Source organism: Panicum virgatum, chromosome 1K, assembly GCF_016808335.1.
Source record: "Panicum virgatum strain AP13 chromosome 1K, P.virgatum_v5, whole genome shotgun sequence".
Lineage (NCBI taxonomy): Eukaryota > Viridiplantae > Streptophyta > Magnoliopsida > Poales > Poaceae > Panicum > Panicum virgatum.
In genome coordinates this window covers 3,724,772-3,743,131 of record NC_053136.1, presented here as the reverse complement: position 1 = coordinate 3,743,131, position 18,360 = coordinate 3,724,772, and the positions used below count along the sequence as shown (strand labels likewise).

Here is an 18,360-nt window from a genome sequence, read left to right as displayed (position 1 = left end):
ATTGTGTTACCCAGCTATATTCTATTCTAATTGCCAAATTGCCTACACAAAGCAGACCCCACCATACTTATTATTGTTGGAAATTTATTAATTGAGACAAGCCAATTGCACGGGCCATTTATAAATGTTGTCAAGTAAGGGGTTGGAGCGGCAAGACAGAGTTAAATGTCAAATTACAATGCAACTTATCTAACTTGATCACGCGAGTCGAAAGCCAAAAATGCTAGTGTGTACCATCGTATCATCGAGTCAGTTCTAAGCATGCCCCTCAGTAATTCCGATACAAAGATAGATACAAATAGTCTGGTGGTACAAGTAAAAAACAACACCTATGCGCCCCCAGCATGCATATCCAACTAGTATGCCATCACACAACCAAACATGCGATTAAGTCAGCTACAACTCTGGTGCGAAAAGCTAGCCTATTTGATGAACCACCAAAAAGTGCCGAGCAAGAGATGGAAGGGCATAACAAGGGTGTCCATATCAAGGACAACCACCAGGGCTTATGAGGTTGCAGTGCAGGCGAGCCCGTAATCAGCATTATATCTATCAGGCATACCATCTCACTCCTCGTGATATTCTGGGTTTTTCTTGAGAATTACAAAGCCCTCGAGTACCGGTGTCAGTGGAATGTATCTGCACAACACAAACCAACAGTGATTAGTTTTCCTGGGACAAACACATGCAGATGGTGCAACACATTGTTAGTTCAATCTGCATTATTACTTTTCAGTTGCTAGTTCAGCACGCTCCCCAGCTGCAAGCAAGACAGGTGTGGAATGTGTCTGAAAGCCTGTAATTGTTTTGGGCCTTCCTGCCTGACCAACAACATCAACAGCTTGCCCAACCCGGACTGGAACAGAGAGGGGCTTCAGATCCTCATCCACCGTCAAAAGCATCCTCGGCTGTATTATAAGCAAAATAGAGTTCAGCAACAATATCTGACAGTTCTCTATTGCATTTATAGACTTAGTGGCAATTGACTATTGAAACATACCTGCATTGCCAGGACAATAATGTAAAGGATGTAGTGATATTTCCCTAGGATAGTAGACTTCATATCAAGGCAGGCATGCAAAACAGTGACAAGCCCACCAAGCGCCATCCTAGAAAGACCAAAGGAAAATATAAAAATATTCAAGTGTAATCCAGTGACATTCACAGTTGAACTGGCTGTTAAGAGATAGTCACTTACGGGGAAAGAAGAAAACGATCAGAATGGTATGGAGAAAGGGTCAACAAACCCTTTCCAAGGTGAACAAGACCCTGAGCAATTCTTACCTGATGAGCAGAACAAAATCAATCAACTTATGCAACATAGCCAAGAAACCATTGTACATTTGTACATCATGGAGTAAGGACGCCAAAGGACCATTGTGGAGCTACTTACACAAAACAGGTGAGCAGCTTCTTTGTAGTAATAACTTGAAAGGTTGCGAAGCATGCCAGCTATTCTGGCATTGTTCGTCCCAGCACCAATCAAACCCAATGAGATGATTGCAGCCTGGAGACATTAAAATTAGGATGTAAGATATGTTTAGGAAAGGAACGGTTAGGTACAAAAAAGTTAAAAAAAAATACAAACCATTGACACATCAGCATCTGCGTCATGACTCAATCTGCTCAGTGTGTCCATCACATTTACCTGAGAAGGCAAGTATTAGAAATGAAATTTTGCCTAATTGGGTACAGTTTTGCAATACTATGCACCACTGAACAACAACTAAATGGTTAAATCATCACACACCCTAATAGAATATTTTAGTGGTTGGAAAGAAGAATATGCAACAAGAAAATGTGTAATCCAAAATTATGAACCTTGCATAGGCATAAATGATGTAGATCAAATTTGAGAGATTTAGGATGTAAGACCAACTTATACACATACCTTGGGATTAGATATACAGAGTATACCAAGAGCAAGAGGAACTGCCCGTCTAATATTCTGCTCGCCATACTGCAAAAGACGCTCAAGTGAGCGCACAGCCATTTCAGCTCCTAATTCTTCAGCCATAGCAATGAGAGCAATTCCAAGGACCGCTGGCCCTTGGTGTGTTTCGCCTTTCTCAAGATGCTGTGAGCAAATCCCAAGAAGTTTCTGAACCTGCAAGCATAGTTAAAAACATTTATTCAAACCAAACAATCCAAGTTTTGTACAATTTTGAGGTTGCTAGAAACCTTTCCAGGATATTAAATACCTTAAGCACATTCCCTGTCCCGGCATATGCCAATGACATAAGCGTTACATCACAGTACTTCCCTATCTTCTCATCAAATGTTTTAGAGACCTCCGCAGTAGCCTCTACACTTTCCTGAAATAGGAATTGGCTATCAGTGTTCAGTAATAGCAGCTAAACATCTTTGAAAGTCACTAAAGTGACCTATAAAAGAGCAGGGACGAACATCTAGACTACATTTGGAATGTGGCATGTGGCAACAAGGTTAACAGAAAGATACTCCAGATAGATATCCTTAATCTAGCAGCAACTTATTTGAAAAGCTAACCTACTTAACAAAATGGGCTCAAATTACTTATTTAAAATCAGAACTACCTCTCAAGATTGCTTAAATTACCTGTTTTCCAAGATATAGAAGGCCAAGTGCAACGGGAAGCAACCTTATAATGGGCTCTGCTAACTCAGCTTCACTACGCTCCATCAAGGCGAATATGATAGACTGCGCAATCTCTTCATTGCAAGAACCGACAAACACCAATCCCAAGGCAATGGCTGAGAAGACCAAGACCTCAAGAGGTGATTGGGAGTCTCCCAACACAGCAGAAAGATGCGTTTTAAGCTGAGATTTAACAAATCATATTAATAAGAAACATATAACCAATCAGTGAGACAGCAAGACAATAAGCACTAATTTCCACCTCTTCTTTCTGGGAACCAGCATATGCAATTCCAAGACCCAATATTGCACCAATACGAATGTTTGAGTCATCCTTTCCAATATACTCCATGAGAATTGCAAGCGCCTGGCAGAAAGGTTAAGGTATTAGAGGGAGGGGGGGACTAAGAGGGAGGGAGCTGACAGGAGCAAGTCTAATAAAGTAAACCACATACAGGATCACAATCATTCTTCACGCCGCATGTGACAATTCCAATACCTAGCAATGCTCCAGCAACAACATGAGTATCATTACTATGCAAGTATTTGTCAAGCTGAGCAAGCCCAGAATCAGTATCCCACAGGAGAATCATTCCCTGGAAACAACAAGTTATTTAACTATTATTGGATAGTATAAATAAAACAAGATTCAAATTGTCTAACTATTATTGGATAGTTCAAATAAAATAATACTTTATGTTTAAAAAAACATAAAGAATACTGTAGTTATACCAGACTAGCGGCTGCACTGGCTTTTCCATGTTCCTTGTTCTTGAATAACCAGTTTCCGGAAGACCCACTGCTGGACGAATCAGATGGAGCAGTCATCAACTTGTCCTGCGCACAAAGTATATATATATATATATTAGTAAAAAACTTAAGATGGATCATTTTCACACAAATTAGACCACAAGTAACAGTTTCTTCTCAAAAGCTAACCTGACCAAACCCAGCATTCACAAATGCATTGACAAATGTTGCAGCCAAATTCTGTCTTGCAGAATCAAGACTGGAGCTGGCGCCACGGCCATCAATCAAATGGACCTACAAATTGCACAACCACAATTATTATGGATGACTAGTGCTACCACAAATATGGTAAGCAGTCAAATATACATCACCTTATATATATCCTCAGGAGATTTTGGCTCCATGACCTCAATATCGCGAGCAAGAGTAAGGTATCCCTCACTCAGCTTAGTATTATTAACTATTTCTTGCAAAATCTCCTTGTCATTGTCATCAGCAGCTATTTCATCATCAATCTCCATAGCCAAACCCTTCATAAGAGGAGAGATGATGGTTCAAAACCAGGGGGGAAACAGTGTCATAATGAGGTATATCTCAGTGGTATGTGCTAGCTAGTTGCCATGATTGAATATATGCGGACACATGGTATCTGACATACGGAGAGGAGAACGGGAGCAGAGGGGGGCTTACATGGCGTGCTATGATGTATGAGAATTGTTTCTTGAGCAGAAAATCATCAGTTGATGTGTAGACTTGCTTCACATACTGCATGGGCTACAGACATTTAAACATGTGTTAATATGGATTCGGTTCTCAAATGAATTGGCATGACATGAGACACTCATGTACTAACTTTTTCAAGTTGCAGAGCAATTCTCAAAGCGCTTGCAAGGTCTCCAAACTTCATGTAGATGGTATATGCTATGTCAAGTGCCAACATATCATCAGGAGCAGGAAGATATCTGCAAGTTTCACGTTCAAGCACAGAAAAGTGTTACTTTAATTTCACAGAAAATCAAGTATATCTAAGTTCCACATCCATTCTAAAATAGAGGGTGGAAGGCTGGAAGCAATACCACAGAAGAGCATACAACATATGATAAAGAGATGCATGCTTACTTGGACGAACTAGTAAGGTACAAGCAAGCCCTTTTGTAGTTTGTAGTGTCCACATGCTCAACTAGCAAATCAAGGTCTTCAACCTGCAAAAAGATGAAATTTATGCATCAGTATATTCATTAGCAAGAAATATTAGAAGTGCACTCTGAGAGGAAACAAGTATAAGGATTGAAGGTACCTCCATTAGAAGATCTACAGCTTCAGGTTCAGCATTATGCTAATAAATAAATAAAGATAAAGAAAGTTAGCATAACGATTTTTTTTCAAGATGAACAGAATAAATAAACATTCAACCATGAATTCTAATCATAACAAACCTTCATGTGAAATGAAATAATTTGCTGCACGAGCTCCATTAAGGCATCAATGGGCAAGTCATCATCCTGGAAACGGTGACAACCAGCATTAGAGGTTTGAAAGATAAACAATGGAACATAACAAACATGGCCCGCTACTTAATTCCGCTATTGCAGCCCAGTAGCGTGAACAGAGAAATAAAGCAAGAACAAGCAACAATAAAAAAATCTACAGCTATGTGCAACGAAATTTGATCATGGTCACAAGTACATGGGACTCGTACAAATGATAGATACTGAGGGAAATAAATAAAATGAGACAGGAAGGAATGAAATGCAGCTGTTTATAATATCAATTAAGACATTATGATTTCCAACTATTCAACAATCAACGTACCAGAGGTCAGCTGCGAAAGGAAATTAACTAAGACTAAGAAACAATCAAACAAAGTTTTATGACTTCAACTGGGTGTTAAATATAAGAACCAAGAACGCAAGTTATGGATGACAACAATACAAAAGGATTCAGGAATTCTATTATAGCATGAGTGAGAGGGCAACCTGACGCTTTTGGAACTCTTGTGCAATCTCGCCAGCCAAATTTCTGTAGACAATTATTCATTTAGAATCCAACAATACCGAAACAAAAATAGCATGTAAACCAACAACGGCAAAATAGAGATATTGAAATATAGCTTAATCAACAACAGCATTTCAGTACGAGGTAACTATATGCAAATTGTTTAGACTTCATGACCCCATGACCTTAGATATTAATTACTTCAGTTTTATACATACCTTACATATTCATGACCCCATGAACCGATGTCTCCTTCAGAGCCCAATAAACGATATTTCAGGGACTCCTGAAAAACAAGGTGAGGAAAATCGAATTTTAGGAGCTGAGGTCAACTGGAGCTGAAGGAGAACAGCTGAAGGCCTCTTTCTCCAATAAAGAAGAATAACTCATCTACTACAGTGGGGTGAGATAATTATCATAGCAGGCACATACCCTTTCTCCTTCAATGGACATTGTCAAAGCTAACACCGACAGAATGTCCGCCATGTATTTCTACAAAATAAAGGAGACATTAGCACTGTATCAAACCGATCTAAATCACAGCGCAGCAGTGTGATCAACACTTCACACAAACCTTCATTTCAGATTCTGGCATGGTCTCAAAGTAGGACTTGAGGGTTCCATAGTGCGGGCGGAGAAATTTCAGCGGCTTTGGAACAGAAGTCATTGAGCTTGTGGCAGAACGAATCTCCTGCCTGAAACGGATCGGTTTAAGCGACAGCAAATTGAGTTAAGCAAGCTGTTGGTTTGCACAAAACTACAGCAGCAGTACTCAATAAAACTCATCTTAATGTTAGCCCATCAGGGAAAACAGAGCATACGGCACACTGAATTCAACCACACATCGCAAGGATGAAAAAATTGAAACAAAGCGGTAAGACTTTGCCACCGGGGGAAACGCAACCCTAGAACCGAATCTGGTGGATGTGAATACCTCATGCTCTCGAGGGCGAGCTTCTGCACACCGGGATCCGCGTCCTGCGCCCGCAGGACGTACAGCTCCAGCTGCTCCTTGAGCGCCTGATCCTCCTCCGACTGCACCGACGAACGCGTCAGGCGGAGCCAAGGCATCAGATCAAAGCAGGAAATGCCAGATTTTCGCGCGGACTCACCAGATCGTCGTCATCCTTCTTCTTGCCCTTCCCCTTAGCCGCCGCCGCCGGCGGCGGAGGCTGCGAGTGCTCCGACGGCGCGGCGGGGGTGGGGTGCTCCGGCGGCGCCATGGCGGCGGACGGTTATTGACGAGGGTTTGGGGGGCAACCTGGGTGACGCGACGAGAGGGGAAGCAGAAGCAAAAGCAGAGGAGAAGAAAAGGGATCGCCGCCTGCTTTGAGATGGAGGGCCTCTTATCTGTCGGTTAGCCTACTTACTTGCAGGCGAAGTTGATGAACTCTGTCTCAGTTCGGTCAGCCCAGTTCGGCCCACCACGGAGAGATGAAAGCCCATGCAATGGTTTTTTTTTCTTTTTTGAAAGAGAAGCCCATGCAATACTTAGCTCGTTTTCTTTTATCTTTTCTTTTATTATTATCATTATTATTATTATTATTATTATTATTATTATTATTATTATTATTTTGATTTGTTTGAATTTACATCTTTTCTATAAATATTTATGCAAATATTTAAATGCAGAAGTTAAGCTCCGTGGCTATATATCGCTTAGGCTACAGGTCACTGATCCATCATGAAGAGTGAATGACTGGTGTTTGGACATTTTCCTTTTGAATTTAAACTATTTGACTCACTGTTGCGTGCTATACCGTATAATATAGGCTTTGCAGTACTGCTGATTTTAACGAAGTCGTCGAAGATGAATTGGATTTCACGGTTGTGGTACGCTTGGCGTGTCTGGTTCTCCCGTTTCATTATTTCCATTTTCTTTCTTTTTAGCTTGCGTTGCTATTCCTCGTGTTACTTGTTATATTTTCTTCTTCCATATCCGTTTTAGCTTCTTTCTTCCCACTCTGCTTGTTCGATTTATTCCATTACTTTCCTTTTTTATTTTCTAATTTGTTACTATTTTTATTTTCTATTTATTTCCTCTTATTTAATTTGTTTTCTAAATCATACATATGTTATTTTTAATTTTGTAATCCGTGATAAAGTAATGTATCCGCTCGTTTCCGCTTTTTTAGGCCGCCAGTATATGAGATTGTTCATGTAATAAAATTTTATTATTTTATAGTATACTAGCCTAATGTTCATACACTGCTACGAGTAATATAATAGACCTATGTAATATCATTAAATTTGTGTTTGTTCACTTATGTACAGACCGTGTTGTGATTGTGCGAGATATTGATTGTCCGTGTTTCGGTTGGAATTCCAATAGATTTATCCAGTTCTTATTACAATTTCAATTAATTTGTACGGATTCCGATTAGGATTTTGATTGACGGGCCAAGAAAATATTGGTTTCTTTAGAAATAGTATAGATATTATATTTGTGCAAATAATAAAAGCATATTGGATTGATGAAAAGTACAATGGTGTATTGGTTGTTTCATTTGTGCAAATAATATATTATTCTATAATATTATAATATTTAATCACACCGAAATTTAAGACGTCGTTCGCCTACCCTAAGCAGCCGGCTGCCATGCGGTTGTGCCTGTCATTCCTGAGACACTTGTGGCTGCCGTTTGGCGCTGCAGCATTAGCTGCCGCACAGCGTTATAAAGCTAGTCTCAGTAGAAATTTTATGAGCACAATTATCTAAACTGTCAGATGAGTTTCATGGTGATAAAACTCTCCTCAAATCTCATAAAACTTCATCCTTCTATGCTTGCCATATTAGCAAAATTGATGATATTTAATATCAAGAAATTCTCCATGAAACTCCTATTGGGACTAGCCTAAAGTGCACTTGATTATAGATCTAATAATAGTACTTATTCTAAATTTACTTAATAATTAATTGAGAAAGTAAGGATTATTGGTTAAAGTTTGAATAAGTCAATGGGTCATATATTAAGAAAGGAGGTAGTATAGTGTGTAAGTTTATGGTGAATGCCATGCACAAAAGAATACTAGCTACAGTCCAATTTGTACTCCCTCCGTTCTAAATTATAAGATATTTCAACAATTTTGGAGAGTCAAAGTTTTTTATGTTTGACCAAATTTATATAATAGAATAATGATATTTATTATATAAACTAAGTACCATTAGATTTTTTATTAGTTATATTTTCATAGTATATCAATTTGATATCATAAATTTTTATATTTCTCTCTATAATCTTGATCAAATTTGAGATTGTTTTAACTCTCTAAGATTTTTGGAATGTCTTATAATTAGGGATTGAGGGAGTACTTATAAAATAAAATGGGAAATGGACAAGCTAAGCTGTGCACAAGCACAAGGACATGCGTTTTATATAGCTGGCGGCCTGGCGCCATCGATTTCACCTTCGCGTCAAGATCAAGAAGAATCACATTGCCCGATCTCTTCTGCCCTCCATCCTCCCGAGTCCGTGCTTCCAAGAAAACTTGTCGTCTCCATCTCCTCAGCGGACGATGTGCCGCGGCGAGACCGATGCCACGGCCGCGGCGGCGCGCGGGGCACCGCCACACGTCGCGCTGCTGTCGTCCCCGGGCATGGGCCACGTCGCGCCGCTGGCCGAGCTGGTGCGCCGGCTGCACGACGCGCACGGGTTCACCGCCACCGTGCTCACCTACGCCAGCTCCGACTCCGCCGCGCAGCGCGCCTTCCTCGAGTCCCTGCCGCCGGGCGTCGGCGCCGCGTCCCTCCCGGCGGTCCCGCTCGGCGACCTCCCCGCCGGCGCCGCCATCGAGACGCTCCTCTCCGTCGAGGCGCGGCGCTCCATCCCGGCGCTCACCGCGGTGCTCTCGGGGCTCAAGTCCACGACCAACCTCGTCGCCATCGTCGCCGACCTCTTCGGCGCCGACACGCCCCAAACGCGCGCTCCAACTTGGGGTGGGCACGGGCCACTGTGCGAACAGTAACCGCTTCGGCCGACACGCTGCGGGCGGCGCGCGACGCCGGAGTGCCGGGGTACCTCTTCTTCCCGTCCAACCTTCTCATGCTCTCGCTCATGCTCCACCTCCCGCGCCTCGACGCCGACGTCGTCGCCGGCGAGTTCCGTGACCTGCCCGAGCCCGTCAGGCTCCCCCGGCTGCGTGCCAGTGCCCGGCGCTGGCATCCTGCAGCCGCTCCAGGACCGCGCCGGCGACGCGTACCGGTGGATGGTGCACCACGGCGAGCGGTGCCGCGACGCGGCCGGCATACCGGTGAACACGTTCGACGCCGTCGAGCCCGGCGCCGCGGCCGTGCTCCGACAGCCCGAGCCGTGGCGCCCGCCGGTGTACCCGATCGGCCTGCTGACGCGGCCGGCCGCCGGCCGCCGCCGCCGCCGCCACCGGCTGCATCGACTGGCTCGACGCGCAGCCCGAGAGGTTCGTGCTGTTCGTGTCATTCGGCAGCGGCGGCGCGCTGTCCGCGGCGCAGTCGCGCGGGCTGGAGCTGTCCAGCCACCGGTTCCTCTGGGTGGTCCGGAGCCCCACCGACGGCGGCGCCAACCCGGGGGAGAGCTACTACGACGGGTCGAGGAGCAAGGACGACCCGCTGCGCTTCCTCCCCCGGGGTTCGCGGAGAGGACGAACGCCCTCGGCCACGTGGCCCCCTCGTGGGCCCCGCAGACCAGGGTCCTCGCGCACCGCGCCACCAAGGAGATGCTGAAGCACTGCGGGTGGAACTCGGTGCTGGAGAGCGTGGCGGCCGGAGTGCCGATGATCGCCTTGCCGCTGTACGTCGAGCAGAGGGAGAACGCCGTCATGCTGTGCGAGGAGACCAAGGTGGCGCTGAGGCCCAAGGCCGGGGGCGCGGACCGATGATGGGCGGCAGTGGCGGAGCTACGGCTTGCCGTTGGGGTCCGTTGACCCCGACGAAATCCTGATAATCCTATGTAAAACTACTGTTTATTACTAGTTTTAGTACTGATGACCCCATCCTAAAAAGATGATGACCCCGGTGGCCATAATTTCTGGCTTCGCCCCTGATGGGCGGCGAGAAGGGCGAGGCGGCGCGCGCCAAGGTGAGGAGCTCAAGGCGGCGTCGGCGAGCGGGCTGGAGCCCGGTGGCGCGTCGTACGAGACGCTAGCGGCCAATCTCAGTGGGAGTGTTATAAGAGTGTCATCGATATTAAATTTGCTAACATGTACCAACAGTATGATGAGAGAGAAGAGAGGAGTGTCATGAGATGTGAGAGGAGTGTCATCAGTATGACCCTCCACTGGCACGGTTCTTAAGATTCCAGTCTAGATAACTGTGTCGATGACACTCCCACTGAGACGGGTCTAAAGTCGTGCTGATTGGAATCGGACGTTCCTTATCCAAAAATTTGTGTGCCGGTAAATTCGTGGTGATTGTTGATTGTTTCCCGTGCTTTTTTTTAATGGTCTGTCATCAAATTTGAAGTTTGTGCTGATCTTTGATGGGGAATCAGACTGATTATTGCAGCTCGGCAATGAAAAGATCGATCCAGAAACAATGCACAAAGGGGGAGGATGAAACGAGGTTGAATGGATTCACTCGGTTCGACTGGCTGAGGCCGGTGACTGGTGCTGTTTTATGGTGAGACAGCAGCAGCATGCCATTGAAACGAACTACTAATCTAATGGCCACTGGCTACTGCAGCTACACAACAAATGTCCACTCTTGACCTCGTGCAACAGCAGCATGCATACCCAGCTGGCACTTTAAAAGACCAACAAAAATCATAACATGCTCCGCATGTTCGTACAAGTCTGGATATTTGTCTGATGAGGTGTCGTATTTTCATGTTCAGCCAGGAAAAACAATGTATCTTTATCTAGGTTTGGTGTGAGAGAAAAATACTGCTAGTTGGTTGTAGCCGAACAGAGTGCATATGTCTTGCCGCTTGCTTCATGTGTTTTTTTCTCTCTCTCTTTTTACCGAGCAAGCATCGAACGCACCAGCAGGCGCCGCTCCAACTTTTCTTGTGTTGGCATCGCACGTTGCAGGGTAGAACGGTGATGCTTAGGTCAGTCTCAGTGGGAGTTTCATGGAGAGTTTCATGACATTAAATATCATCAATTTTGCTGACATGACAAGGAGAGAGAAGGATGGAGTTTTATGAGATGCGAGGAGAGTTTCATCACCAGGAAACTCATCTGGCACGGTTACTGTAACACCCCAGGTGTTAATCACCGTAACTACAAAGTTAATTCAATGGTTAATATGATTATTAGCACTAAACCTGCCTGAACAAAACCACAAAAGAAATTCTTGCTAGCAATTTAACATGTGAAATGAGAAAATCTCTTTTAAAATGATTTCTAAATAAAAATTCGTGTCATTTTTGAAATCAAATAATATTAAAAGGTAGGAACATGGAAAGAAGAGTGTTTAGCTAAACAATATAGTTGGGGGTTGTCAAATGACTCAATTTTGATGTTTGAACAAATTTTTAAAACGAATCAAATCGACTCAAAACTCGATTTTAAATTCTGGAGCCAGAGGAACCCGGATACTCCGGGTTTGAACCCGGAATTCCGGATTTACCCGGATACTCCGGATTTTCTTCCGGATAGTCCGGACCTGAAGTTTTATATCATGTGCCTTGGTTCTTTTTACTATTTCCAAATGTTAAAACATTAGCCACTCGCTTTCCTCACTCCCCCACGAGCTCTTCCTCTCCTCTTAGCCCTAACTTCCAAATCTTCCATCCCAAATCCATCTCAAGGCCAAGGGAGCCTTAAATCATCGTGAAAGACTCTCTTCCCTATGTGTTCCACCTTGGGGTGGCTTTGTTTTCAAATTAGGGCTAGCCGATTTGGTGATTTTGGGAGGTTTTGAGTGATTTCTTTTGGGTGAATCATCTCCATATGAGTCACTCTATTAGGATCTAGAAGGGTTTTGATTTTTGTGGGTCAGTTTTGCCGAAATCAGAAATTCAGTTTTGGGGGCGAAAACTGTGAGAAACCCGGATACTCCGAGTATTAACCCGGATACTTCGGAAAATCCGGATATTCCGGGTTGCATTAGGAATGTTAAGTATAAATGATACAAATTAGTAGTGTTTATACTCGGTACTTGTTCAGTTGTTGTTGTATGCCATATTTGTATTCTCATGTCATATGCATCTCATGTAGATGTGCTAGATGTACAGTGCGTGAGCGTGAAGCACGCGATGTTGGAGCCGAACCCAAAGACGGTGTTTGGTGGATGTATCCTAAAGAGAGAAGGACGAGCTGGCGCAACTGAAGACACGGCCCAAGGTCGGAAGGGCCCAAGGCCTTGATAGCATTAACACTGACTTAGTGTTACCCTCAGACAAGCCCCGGTGTATGTCCTACTATTTCAATTTATGAATTACTATGTATGCTTATTACTTGTGCATTACGTTTCAGGAGTTGTTTGAAACCTTTGTTGCATGATCCCTAGGTTTTCCTGGACCTTATACTAGTATGTGTAGGTCGGTAGCACTGCTATGCTTAATAGGTCTCGGTAGAAGTCGAGTGATATCCTGTTACTCGCGAGATATAGGATATTTTAGAGTCGAGTAATTTCCTGTTACTCGCGAGATATAGGATATTTTAGAGTCGAGTAATTTTCTTTTACTCGCGAGATATAGGATGTCTCTATAAATTGAATATATGGAATATTGGAAGATGCAGGAAAGGAAAGAAATTGGAGACCGGGCGGAGAAAGGCTAGCCCCGTCTGTGTCGGTTAAGGACCGTTCGGTGTCTGGCCCTGGGATCGAGTTTGAATTGTACTACCCGCATGCCGGGAGTAGGAGGTAGTCGAAACCGGTAAGCCGAGTACTGCCTTGATTCGAAAGTACAGGAACCCGCACCCAACTCCTGGGGTGGTCGAGTAGTCACGGAGAATTGGGGATGCATATGTTTACTTTTGGTGGTCTCACGCTGAGCTCGGCTGACCATATGTCGTTGGGCTGGTTCCCGTAGTTCGAGGCGGGGAGGGGAATGGTTGGTGCGTGTGGTCCGACGGGGCATACGCGTGCCGTGTTGGTTAGGTTCACCTTACAAGGTTAAAGCGGATCGATTCGCCGTCAGTCGCTCTCAGATATGAGCACCTTGATCGCAGCACCGCATCGTAGTGATACAATATGGAATATGGATTATACATTTATAATGATGGTTACATTGAATTATAGTATATTTGCTCTACCATGTGTGCTCTAGTTGGTTTAGGCAAATATTAGATTATAGTTAATCTATATAGAACCTGGAGTTAAAATATTGAAAATAAGGATCCACCTTTTAGATGTTTTTTCTACAAAATAAACCACCAGCCTAATGTCTTGCATGTCTAGATATGTGGGCTAAGTATACCCAATAGTCGGGTAAGTCTTGCTGAATATTAGTTGCTCAGGGTTTGTTATTTACCCTATTTCAGGTTTAGGAGCTAACTAGGTGTCATATCGGTGGGCTCGATGTAGCGCCTTATCTTCACGTCTCGGTAGTTCTCGAATTATTTAGTTTGTTTTATTTATTCTCTAGTAAAAAATGCTCTGTAAGTTAGATTCTCTTCCGTGCTGTCATTTTTTTTTGTAAATTTTATAGTTAAAGCTGTTTTGTAAAAGTCTTAGTTTTAATTACTATTTTTGTAAGATTTTATCATGCTGGTACCTTCTGCGCTCGCCTTCGTGTGAGACTTCTGGTGTGTTTCGATCGGCCTGTGGGTTGGAAACAGCCTGTCAAGTTACACTTAATTAAGCTAATGCGCCTGATGTGTTCAAATGATGACAGTTACGCTTAATTAAATGCTTTAACTCGGCGAGTCTGTCACAACTACCTAGTTTTCAGTCTAGATATCTGTGTCCATAAAACTCCCACTGAGACTGACCTTATTGTTCTCACTATGTCTTTGTTCTCACTCATGTCCTAGCATCACTCTGGAGTCTGGACCAACATTGTAGAGGGGCGAACAGCCAGTGCAAAGTGGTTTTCAGCAACTATTTTCCAATGGAATCGACCAATTGATTCCCCCAGCTGACTCGCCAACCAACGCATTGGGCACGAGCAGGACGCATATCACGCGTTTCCCCAGATAACTCCTTTTGGCAAATGCAAGACAATTAACGGCAAATCAAAAGGGCTCAGGTTGTGGAATTGTTAGGGCTAAATTTTGACTCGCCCTTCTTGTCAAGGGAGAGGTAAAAAAAAAAAAGCAACCGTCCAACCATCGAGCGACCTGAATGCTGAATGGACATCAGGTCGCTTTCAACGGGAGGAAGCAGCAACAAGATGGCACCGAGGCTGTCATGTTTCACGTCTTCGCAGAGAGCCTTAAAAGATCGAAAACGCCCCCAACAAAGGGAAGACAATGACGAGGATCTGAAGGGGACAACACCAAACGGAAAAAAATCCATCGCCATCGCTTTGCTAACAAATGCTCTTTCCAAGCAAATCTTTGGAAGAACGCTGTAACCGCGTCAGACACAGCAAACAGGCAACTAGTTTACCATCGTGATGCACAGAAAAGTAAGAACTCAGGGCAAGCATAGCTTAACAGCAAGGTAATACTCCAGTAGTGTCTCAGCACCCAGCTAGCCCAGGATGCGGCACAGACCTACAAGCTACAAAAATTTTCCCAAACGTTGCATAGAAGAAAAGCTTAGAAACCATCCTTAGCCACAATGCAAATAGTAGATAACCCGACATTACCACTCCTCCAGGAAGAGAAAAGTTGGCGATATTTAACTAGAACAGACTTCTTTATCCAGCACCTTAGCAGCAATATCCTAGGACACAATCTAGAGAAGATCTGCAACATTGGCCGGCAGCTCCTCAATGGTCACGTTGTAGAACCTCTGGATGTCAAACAGCATCCGCTCGTCGTCGCGGGTGACAAAGTTGATGGCAACACCCTTCCTCCCGAACCGACCACTACGGCCAATGCGATGGAGGTAGTTCTCAGGCTGGGTTGGCAGGTCGTAGTTGATGACCAGGGAAACCTGCTGGACATCAATACCACGGGCAAGCAGGTCCGTGGTGATGAGCACACGGGAAGACCCAGACCTGAACTCCCTCATGATGATGTCCCTGGTGTTCTGATCCATGTCACCGTGCGTGGCGGAGACAGTGTGGTCCCTGCTCCTCATCTTGTCTGTGAGCCAGTCCACCTTGCGGCGGGTGTTAACAAAGATGACACTTTGAGTGATGGCCAGGGTCTCGTACAGGTCACAGAGAGTGTCCAGCTTCCAATCTTCCTTCTCCACATTGACATAGAACTGCTTGATACCCTCAAGGGTGAGCTCATCTCTCTTGACAAGGATCCTGACAGGCTTGTTCATGAACTTGCGGGTAATCTCAAGGGCCTCGGGGGGCATGGTAGCAGAGAACACGCCAACCTGGATCTTTGATGGAAGAAGCTGGAAGATATCATAGATCTGCAAAGGGCACATGATATCAGTTCAAAGAACATGAAAGATTCAAAGCTGATTTAGGAAGATTAGACCAAGCAAAGCCTGCTCAGCAAAATTCTCAGTGCATATTACAATCCTACTAAAGCTGAATACGAAGATAAAATTACAACCCTACTAAGGTTAATTGAATCAAGCACTGAATACCATGTAAAATTTAGAATCCTACTAAGCTGGTAAAATTCAGGCAACTCATTAATCAGATATTTTTTTGGTAAAATTTCACATCAACCTAACTATTTCAATAAGCAGACAACTGGATAAACCACAGGTCCATGTGACATAAGTAAACTAAAACACTACTGATTGCTAGACCAATAACAAGTATCAAGCATGAATTACCATAGAAAGTTTCATAACATAAAGGAGTAAGAAGCCAACCTGATCCTTGAAACCACGAGAGAGCATCTCATCAGCTTCATCCAACACAAACATCTTAATGTTGTCTGGGCGTAGAGACTGCCTACGCAACATATCAAACACACGCCCTGGTGTGCCCACAACAACATGCACTCCACTAGCAAGAATCCTCTGGTCCTCACGGACAGATGTTCCACCAACACAGGCATGCACTTTGACACCCAAATAGTCCCCAAGAGCACGCATGACCTTCTCAATCTGCTGCGCAAGCTCACGGGTTGGAGCAAGAACCAATGCCTGGCACTCAACCAATCCATAATCAAGCTGCTGCAAAATTCCAGAACAGAAGGTTGCTGTTTTCCCTGTTCCAGACTGAGCTTGCTGAATCACATCAAGCCCCTTGCAGAAAGGAACAATTCCCCTTTGCTGAATGGCTGATGGCTTCTCAAAACCTGCAAACGGAGTAAAAATGTTTACATAGCAGATCAAAACTGTAACCATTGAATGAATATCATGAAGTATAGAGTTTTACATACCATAGGCATAGATGCCTCTCAGAAGGTTCTCTTGGAGCCCCATGTTATCAAAACTTTCACAGACCTCATCATACGAGGTAAAGAAGTCTTCAGTCCTGGGACAAAAAGATAACTATTGTGAATCCATGAACAAAGTGATGAGAGTGCAGACTGCAGAGAGCTAAACACAGCGTCAAGTGGCTAAACAAACAAAACTGACGCAATATGACTTACAGTAGCTCCTGCATCTTGTTGTCATACTGCTTGGCATCAAACTGGGAACCCTCCGGTGCTAGTCCTGCCATGGCTGTACAGTAAAAAAAAGGAGTAGGTTAACCTAACAGCAATAGAAGACTGGAACATCGACACCAAACGGAGATGACTAGCGCAACACAGGCAAGGCAAGTACAAGAAACACTGCGCCATATTTTCTGCTCAAGCTTCTTATCAGCATCACTTGTAACAGTACAATAACAAAAAACTCATTGGATTGACAAGACAGAGGAGGCCGCAGCGTATAAACTTGGAGGCAACCGCGAAATTGAATTTCTCTACCCAACCAGAAAAGAAGAAATTTTCTACTAACATGCGCTGCTAATAGTGAAAAAAAACCATGCTTCTAGAGCTGAAACTGTCAGATCAGCAAGGAACGCCTAGACGCCTCCTAAATCCATGAGCAGTGCACCAACGTTTCCACCAGCCAAATCCCCCGCGCCGCTCCTCTCTCAAACCCCTCGCACAGAGTCGGCGAAGGCCACGAAAACCTTCCGCATCGCGCCTCGAACTCGTTCCTCCGAATCGACCCAGATCCGGGCCCGCCGGCGTTAGACGGACCCGACCGCTCACCAAAACCGCCGGGGGGAGCCACGGATCGAGCGCCGGCGAACTAGACACAGATCTCGGCGTTACCTGACGAGCGGCGGGGAGGAGGAGAGCGCGGCCACGGCGAGGAGGAAACTCTGGGTGCGGCGGCGGCGAATCCGAGATCGGCGTCTCGGATTCGATTCGGCGGTGGCGCTTGTGCGGGGGGGAGGAACAGGGGCTAGGGGAAGGGAGGGTTTGGGGGGAGGCGGCTTATAAGGGGTTCCGACGGAGGCGGGGCGCGGCTCGACTCGTTCCGCCTCTCTGGCTCTCTCTCCCTCGCCGCGCGCGTCTGTGTGGGCGTGTGGGCGCAAGGCGAGCGCAGTAGGGTTTGCTCTGCTGCTCTCGCGGTGGGCGGGCTTCGGCTCTCGTCCCGGAATTGGGCCCAAGGGCCCGCCGCGTCCTGGGCCTTTTGTTTCCTTTCCGAGCCCACGGCCGCCGCCTTCCCTCCCTCTATGTCGCTCGTCGTGGCGAGTCCCGTCGGCTTCCGCTTTCTTCTCGTAGGCCGCCGTCACGTCGGCGCCGGCTCCCGGCAGCCTCCGCGCACGTTGCGTGGCGTACCTGCGCGTCTGTGACATGTGGGTCCTCGCCTCGTTTCCTTCCCTGCGAAGGAGCCCGTGGCAGCTGCCATGAGTTTGAGATCGTGTCTGTACCTGATCGATCTGCGGTCGTGCACCTCCTCGTACGTGACGCGGTTCTTGACGTGCGCGCCACGGGCGGACCCCCCAGGTTCTAACGCGGCGACGCGTACATCTCGTCGCGGTGCTCACAGCTCCAGCTCCATGCTGGAAACGGTCTAGCAATTTCTGTGGCTGAAACTTCCAAGAGGAA

The 18,360-nt window shown here is 45.3% G+C and overlaps 2 protein-coding genes and 1 pseudogene across 3 annotated transcripts; 1 reads left to right on the top strand and 2 right to left on the bottom strand.

Moving 5' to 3' along the window:
• Positions 1-117: 117 nt before the first annotated feature.
• On the bottom strand, positions 118-6,700 carry LOC120648810 (26S proteasome non-ATPase regulatory subunit 2 homolog A-like). 2 transcript variants are annotated; one of them, XM_039925494.1, is made up of 25 exons: positions 6,474-6,700; positions 6,296-6,396; positions 5,936-6,056; positions 5,794-5,853; positions 5,580-5,647; positions 5,343-5,385; positions 4,803-4,868; positions 4,664-4,702; positions 4,486-4,568; positions 4,220-4,328; positions 4,057-4,140; positions 3,738-3,896; positions 3,556-3,660; positions 3,349-3,453; positions 3,072-3,212; positions 2,879-2,983; positions 2,578-2,799; positions 2,202-2,315; positions 1,892-2,107; positions 1,589-1,648; positions 1,394-1,507; positions 1,199-1,284; positions 1,001-1,109; positions 730-908; positions 118-639 (listed from the first exon to the last, which is right to left on the bottom strand). In XM_039925494.1, the coding sequence occupies exons 1-25, from the start codon at positions 6,582-6,584 to the stop codon at positions 567-569; spliced, it is 2,673 nt and encodes an 890-aa protein (XP_039781428.1). In that variant the 5' UTR covers positions 6,585-6,700; the 3' UTR covers positions 118-566. The 2 variants fall into 2 exon arrangements, with proteins under 2 accessions (XP_039781428.1, XP_039781478.1); XM_039925544.1 differs by having other exon boundaries at positions 4,057-4,131; positions 6,474-6,684.
• Positions 6,701-8,810: 2,110 nt separating this feature from the next.
• On the top strand, positions 8,811-10,563 carry LOC120651027 (annotated as a pseudogene).
• A 4,290-nt stretch (positions 10,564-14,853) lies between these two features.
• LOC120648695 (eukaryotic initiation factor 4A) lies at positions 14,854-17,820 on the bottom strand. Its single transcript, XM_039925412.1, has 5 exons — positions 17,578-17,820; positions 16,903-16,975; positions 16,690-16,784; positions 16,175-16,605; positions 14,854-15,760 (listed from the first exon to the last, which is right to left on the bottom strand). The coding sequence occupies exons 2-5, from the start codon at positions 16,971-16,973 to the stop codon at positions 15,125-15,127; spliced, it is 1,233 nt and encodes a 410-aa protein (XP_039781346.1). The 5' UTR covers positions 16,974-16,975; positions 17,578-17,820; the 3' UTR covers positions 14,854-15,124.
• Positions 17,821-18,360: the final 540 nt, after the last annotated feature.